The 7,757-nt window shown below is 44.6% G+C and overlaps 1 protein-coding gene across 1 annotated transcript; it reads left to right on the top strand.

Moving 5' to 3' along the window:
• The first annotated feature begins 2,722 nt into the window (after window positions 1-2,722).
• Window positions 2,723-3,937, top strand: LOC138471669 (uncharacterized protein F54H12.2-like). Its single transcript, XM_069609410.1, has one exon. The coding sequence runs from the start codon at window positions 2,723-2,725 to the stop codon at window positions 3,935-3,937; it is 1,215 nt and encodes a 404-aa protein (XP_069465511.1).
• The last annotated feature ends 3,820 nt before the right edge of the window (window positions 3,938-7,757 follow it).

The following is a 7,757-nucleotide window of genomic DNA, read 5'->3' as shown; positions in this document are numbered from 1 at the left end:
CCAAAAGTGAGTTTATAGAATCGAAAAAGTCATGAAGAGTAAAGGTCATGGAGCCAGGAAGCAGTATCTTGTCAAATGGCTTGGGTGAGCATATATATGAGAGTTCTATTACGAAACTGATGGCAGAGAACTGGGACAAGCTGGTGAGGAATAAAGGGATCACGACTTTCCCCTCCCCCTTTACGCCATTGTTTCAAAATGGTGACTTCACCCCGGGGATGCAGGGCGGAGCATTTGAGCACAGGCGAGAGGGGGGTTGTAGGAGGCTGGGTGATCTGTTTCGGGAGGGGAAGATTCTCTCTTTTGAGGAGTGCAAGAGGGAGTACGGGGTTAAGGAGGGAGACAGACTTAGATACGCTCAATTGCGCCATTGGGCCCTTCTCCCAGTGAACAAAGAAGCTGCAACAAGGGGGAACACAAGGTTTGAGAGGTTCCTTCTGTCTAGCGACGGCTCTAAGGGTCTCATATCTAATCTTTACAGGATTTTAGACGAAGCCACTGTTAGAAGCTCCTGGACGTACATGGGAAAGTGGGAGCGGATTCTGGGAAGGGGGATTGAGCGTAAGGAGTGGGAAAGACTGTGGCGGATGATCCCCAAGCTAGTTAGAGCATCCCAACTGCAGGAGATGTGGTATAAGATACTATTTGGATGGCACTACACTCCAGCTCGACTGCGGGAGATTTACCCCTCTAGCCCCGGGATATGTTGGCGAGGCTGTGGGATGGAGGGCACGACGCGGCATATCTGGTGGTCATGCCCGAAAATCAGGCCTTTCTGGCTGGAGGTTCAGAGAGCCCAGGAGCGGGCCTTCGGCCCCAGGGGTAGTAGACCCCCTGAGGAGATCATTATGGGTTTAGGGTGGAGCAGAGGTGCGGGGGAGCCTAGCTCCAGAGGGAAGGCAAGGGCGGTTCTTACAATTGCAGCTATAACGGTAATAGCACAAAGATGGAAGAGTAAGGAGGTCCCTTTCTTACAGGACCTGTTACGTAAACTGTGGGAAATCATTGCACTTGAATGGGCAACGTATGCGAAGGACAACAAATTACAGTCCTTCGCTAGAGATTGGGAAGAAACTTTGGCCTTTCTTAAAGACGATTTCCTGATTGGGTGGTGCCCTCAACGCCTAAGATTATTGGACCTGGGTTGAACTCTAGCAATGAACAAGGAAGTTTATGGATCGTGGAGAAGGAGTAACTATTCTGGGGGAGGGGTGGGATCGTTGAGGGTAATGTACTGTGGGGTTTGTTGGCACAACCATGGGGAGAACTCTTCAGGATGCCATGGAGACAGGAATGGACTTCTGTTGTCTTGGGGGGAAGGGTGGTTGGTGGGGGGGAGGGGTTTCTTCTTTTTTTTTCTTCGTTTTTGTATGCTGAAATTTAATAAAAAGAAGTTTAAAAAAAAAAATGGCTTGGGTGGCCTGACAAATTCAACAGGTTGGGTGCCCGCCGGATCCCTAGAGGCCAAGGGTGTGCAACAGGGTGGCATGTAGTCTGCACCTTTCTATATTATGCTCCTCAGCAGCGCTTCAGCTGAGACATTCCCAGGAAACAAAATATCTAATTTTACTGTGATGCTGGCCAAACCCATACATTTGAAAGGGCAATGGACGGTGGTGCTCACTGAAGTTCACTACATCTGATCATGTGAAACTTTAGCTCCGGGGGAAGCAACCTTTATCATAAAATGAACAAACCCTCAGAGGCTCTGGCTGGGCGGGTTCCCCAAGGGGCATTACCCAAATATACAGGAACTTTTCAGAGTCATCAACAAAGCTGTATCAATCGTACCCGAATACGGTGATACAACGCTACACCTAGACCGGCACCAGCTGATTTTTGTTTTACAGGGGCTGGACAAATCGGTTAGTTTTTCAACAGCAGGAAAACTGTGCAACATATTGGGAAGCATGCAGCACATTGGAAGAACTGTGGGACAATACATGTGCCAACATTAATGGGGATTTGTATAGCTTACTACTTTACAGCGATGTCGTGGAGTATCAAAGGGTGTGGGATAGCTACACCCGGCTGCTTAGAACTGTGGAGATTAAAGGAAACAACATAGATATTGTGAAAATGCAAAACAACACACCTGATTACATCCCTGTGTGTAAAAAAACATTTTCACACCATCACATACAGATCAGAGATGACCAAGGGGAGTTTGTATCATTTAAATACGGAAATATCTGGATGTGGTTGCATTTCAGACCCCTCCGGCTGAAAGACTAATACAACAATGTTATAATGGCTGTGGTGAAAAACTGTGGAAACCCAGAGGCCTATATGGAATATTACATGAACCAGGCCGGTTACAGCGATGAGCCCTATTTTAGAGGATCTGCAGTCATCTATAATGCGGGGCTCGGCGGTATCTTTAGAAGTCTTTTCAGACATGCAATGCCCTTCCTACTTCACAGCTTTGAAGTGGTTAACCCGCACGTGAAAACGGCAGCCACCAATATTGCAAAAGACGTCATGGGAAGCTTGACAACAGTGGTTGCTGAGTGTCTCGCCAAACAGAAAAAGGAGGGCCAGGACAGAACAGGCCTCATTTATAAACCACGCAGGAGCATTAAGAGGAAGAGGTCAGAGTCCCTGCTGCACGGCCCCCCGAAACCCACCAAAAAAAGAGATAAAAAGCCTAATGCAGATACCTGAGTAAGAAGAAGCATGTTATCATTGGAAAACACAAGGGTGGGATATCTTTTAATGAACAATGGCCTTCTTACACCGAGCCTCCGGGGAATGTGTGAAATCGCAGCTTGATCTCTTCACTGTACCCCCTACCCAAACAGGCATTGATAACAGTTTCTACATGGTCTCCCCTCTGGCGGCTCTATCGCTGCCAGCCCCCATAGAGTTCTTTGTATCTGGATCGACCGACATGTATCTGTATTTGAATGACACGCTGCTGCATCTAAACTGTAAAATAACAAAGCCGTATGGGACCAACATCGCGGGTACACTGCTTGTGGGAATGATTTCCTACCCGATAGCGACCATTTTCAACCAGGTGGACATATCGTTGGGTGGTCAACTGATAACACAGAGCGATAATATGTATCCCTACCGGGCCCATATAGAGATCCTACTAAATTATAGCCACAATGTCATGGATATGCAGCTCTCAGTGGGTCTCTTTTTTTGCGACAATGCGGGGCATTTCGACAACACCGCTCTGGATGTTGATAACAAGGGATTAGTGACGAGAGCCCTTCATGCCAGAACCAGTAGAGTATTTGATTTACTAGGCCGTCTACACGCTGACCTTTTCTTCCAGGATAAACTATTGATCAACAGCGTTGACCTTAAAGTGAATATATCCAGAAACACTGATGCTTTTTGTCTTATGAGCCGAGACGCTGAACAATGCAAACTAGTCATCATATGGGCTAGTTTGTTCGTCAAACGTGTAAGTGTCTCGCTGACCATTAGATTGGCGCATGCAGGGGCGCTGCAGATATCTAACATGAAGTATCCTGTGGAGAGCGTCACTCTTAAAGTCTTCAGCATTCCTACCCTTAGCCGGGGCACCAGTCAAGACAACCTGTTCCTGGGTCAGCTTCCAAAAATAATCATCATGGGTATTGTTAAAACAGTATTGATGACCGGCACATATGATCGAAATCCCTTTGACTTCAAACACTTTAACATGAACTATGCAGCACTGCATAAGGATGGTGTCCTGATCCCGGCCAAAGCATACGCTCCTAGCTTTGTAGTTCTGAACATAATCAGGGAATACATGGGCTTGGTGGCTGTCACTGGGAAACACATGCGTGATGCACCCGTCTCAATCACATGCAACGAGTATGCTCTTGGCTATACCCTGCTGGCCATCGATCTAAGACCCAACAACGCATCAGAGGGTCATTTCAACTTCATGAGGAGCGGAAACCTATGGGCTGAAATAAAGTTCAAAAGAAAATGAACCGCCACACACTCACTGCTAGTGTGGAGCATTTTGGATAGCGTTCTCGAGAGCAATGCACAAAGAAACACACGCTTTGATATTTATTGGATACTCTACAGATAAAAGGATTTTTACGCAAGCACAGACACGCTCGGAAAAAAACATGTCACAGTGTGTATGCCAGCGATACATTTCCCAAGCGCATAGCTAGGAATCAGACGGTTAGCCTGGTGGTGAACACCAATCCGCAGACCCATGACGGAACACATCGGATAGCTTTGTGGTTGGAGGGGGATGTGCTAACAGTGTTTGAGAGTTTGGGGCACTTCTCGCAACACCCCATATACAGCGGCATTTTAATGGACTATGTGAAAAGCCTCTCAAAGTATTTACGTAATATCGATTCAAGACTCTAAAGCCGTGACCTGTTGTCACCACTGTATATTTTTTATCAGTCAAATGTCAAATGGAGATCACTGTCGGCTGTTTTGAAAATGTATTCAACAATCGCAATCAAATGATCAAATGGTGGCCAGATTTGTTAACAAGACATTACCTAACGTGTGTAGATGTCACAAAATGTTCACAGTGTGTCAAAAATATAAATGCGGGTCGTCTATCCAGTGATACATGTATCAATAAAACAAATGTAAGGAAAATAAATCATGCGTCGTGCGTTATTATACATAATAAAGAGTACAACGTAATAAAGAACCAGTCGATTTTATGAATTGAAAACATTTATTAATTTAAAAAAACATATTTAATACAGAAAGAAAAAATGTTATACCACAATATAGTAAATAAGAAACATATACATTCAACAATGGGGGGCGTTATTCAGATAACGATATAGGTCTGCTGCATCTTCAGCGTGGCCTAGACATTTCCGAGTCATGCATGATGGGGGTGGGTAAAGATTCCTTAAACCAGCTGGTATTCCATTCCTTTTTGGGGCTGGGGGAGCAGGCACTGTCTATAGGGGTGAATAAAGGGCTGTGTTGTTGGCAAGGAGATTCAGAAGCACCCCTTTTTAATGGCTCCAGAAAGCATTGTTGGGAGCCATTACACACAACCAAAGTCGGAATATTTAAATCAGCAACTGCTTGCATAAACTCTTTCTAGCAGATGGGGGCATTTTATATAGCAGAGGGGTGTCAATTTGTAACACCCTGTACTAGATTGTGCAATTAACAATAGTTCTGCGCAAGGTTTATAGCGTTGGCTAAGAGTCTTCACCACATCAGCCACAACCGGATCTGTCTCTGCTGGAGCCATCACACCGCCAGATTGCTCGGGCAGCATGTATAAAGTTAGTTCGTTTTTCTCTGCATCTCTATGTAGGGCGTGGTTTAAGTATTTATGCAGAATATTTGTATATAAGGCCGCTTTATCATTGCACCGCTAAATTAGGTCTATTTAAAACATCTTTCATTTCTGAGTCAAGATGCATGGTAACAACCTTTCATATATCCCAATCTGGCACGGGTGTGGGAGTGGTCAGGCTTTCTAAATGTTGGTTGTCCACCAAATACATTTTATGGTTGTACTCCATCACTGATCCCCGTGCAAGCTGTTAATTAGCGGTAGGGCTAGGCTTATCAGAGACCCTATGAATCCACCAGCCTGCGAGAACACTTTCCATTTAGCCCTTAGCAATATTCACTTATTGACCAGCTTCTTGATGATATTCTTTTTCTTTTTCAACATACTTATTTGACGGTGTGTTAGGGGCACATGTCCCTGTGAAGTGTTCTGAGCAATCTCAGAAATAGCAGCCACCAAATCATCAGAGGGCGTGGCTAGAATGGCCTTGCTTTGCTCTGGGGTGGCATATACAATCATTTTGAGCAGCTCGGTGTTTCTCCATATGCTTGTCGACATGGTGAAAGCACAACCGGCTACTGACGCTGCAATGGGAATCATGTTATTTTTTTGATGTCTTTTTAGGAATATACACAGCGGGTAACCCGGACAGGAATATATTGGTGCACAATCTATAATCTTCTGGAGTGGTTGTTTTTAAATCAATCAGGAGATGTCCGCAGGGCTTACTAGTCGTGTCTTCAAAAGCCTCCATATGGAAATGCATTTTGGATGGATACATCTGGAGGGCTATCACGGCTAGTTGTTTATCCCAGGGGGTTTTAAATTACGCTATTAACTAGCATTTAGCATTATAGATCTGTTACTCTTGCCCTTGTTGAACAAGTTCTGCACAATGTAACAAATGCTTAGATTGCGGTGCTGGGAGTATAAAGTAAAGGCTTTTTCTAACTTGGCCTTCTGGCCCCCCTCAGTCATCAAATCATCCACAATGATCATATTCACCATGCTAGGTAGAAGTAAGCGATTGTCATTGAGACTGTCGGCCATACCCTCTACAAACCAAAGGTGTTAAAACTGCTGTTGCAAGGTGGTATAAAGAGATTGTTAGCGGCTGTAGAACCAGATATTATCGGGGATATGTGATATCATGGTGTGGGTGTTTTGTAAATGTTTTCTGACAAGAAAAATCTTGCTGCAACTCAGCTTGTCAGCCCCCCAGACATTACAGGGTCCTTGATGAATCAAAAACATAACAACACACGCACCTGGGCCCTTCAGGCATTCCTCTGGCCCTTTGATTATTGAACAACAACAAAAAATGAACAACTCGACTCATCGGGGCGCCCCAGGCATTCCATGGCCCTTGATGAATCAATAATAGAACAACTCCACTAGTCAGGGCCCACCAGGCATTCTATGGCCCTTTGACCAATCAAAAAAAAAGAACAAGTCTGCTCTTCGGGGCTCCTCAGGCATTCCTCAGGCCCTTTGATGAATCAAAAAAAAAGAACTTCATCTGTCGGGGTTCCCAGGCAATCCAGCGGCCCTTATGTTGATCAAAAACAAAGATGACTCATCCTTGGGCCCTCAAAACAATGTTACACATTCTGTAGTACCGGTTCTGAAGATTAGAACTACTATCTGTAGCACCCTGTGATTGATATCCTGGCAGCAGCAGTTCCTCTGGTGTATAACATCTGGCAATGATGAAGCAATGGGCGCCATCATTCACTCTTTACTCTGTGCTTGAGGATAGCAAATGGGTCCAAAAACCCTGCTTTTTTTTGCGCATATCCATAACCCTTTTTACTGGGGCTCCTTAAACTAGCTCAAAAGCCATTCTCCATTGTTGATGCAGCCCCAGGTCTTTGTGGCTTGAAGCCCCCTGAGAACCAGCAAATGGCACACTCCACAAATCCTTGCCACAAAGATTTAGCCTCGATGATTGCTTGAACCCATCAGACACATCCATGATTATTCCTATATCCATGGTGTCAGCGTATGTTGGTTGCGAGAGACCGCACACACTGCAGGAACATAACAGAGACCATTATGGTTTGTCGGGCCCCCAAACACCATTCGCAGGCACTCAGAAAATCCAGAAATTGTTGAATTAGGTGAAGAAATGTTCATAAAGCCAAAATATAGAATCAGGATAGGTCGTCTTTCTCACAGTGTGCATCAGCATATTACAATATTCACTATTCATTAGCGTGTTGCAATGTCAGCATCAACATACTAAATCCAATGTAACAGGTCCCTAAGAAATTGAAATGTCAATCCATTTATATAAAAGAATTGCGGCTGCACCACTTCATCAAAGGTGTGATCTTTGCCAAAAAATCGAATCCACCGCATCTTTAGTCATGTCAAAATTGTATAAAATACTGCAAAACATAGAACTATATTTATAAAAGCCCTAGCACACTTTATACCTGGCAATTGTGTTTTTAAAGTACATATTGCAGTTTTCACATCTAAGGATGTAGGACACCACTCTGCACTTCCC

Source organism: Ambystoma mexicanum, chromosome 8 (assembly GCF_040938575.1).
Source record: "Ambystoma mexicanum isolate Mex_15411 chromosome 8, UKY_AmexF1_1, whole genome shotgun sequence".
Classification (NCBI taxonomy): Eukaryota; Metazoa; Chordata; class Amphibia; order Caudata; family Ambystomatidae; genus Ambystoma; species Ambystoma mexicanum.
The sequence above is the reverse complement of the archived record's forward strand: the minus strand, read 5'-3'. Positions and strand labels throughout refer to the sequence as shown.

What these genes read in the sequence shown, in the direction of transcription:
- LOC138471669 (XM_069609410.1), top strand. Translation starts at nt 2,723, where the DNA reads ATGGCCTTCTTACACCGAGCCTCCGGGGAATGTGTGAAATCGCAGCTT.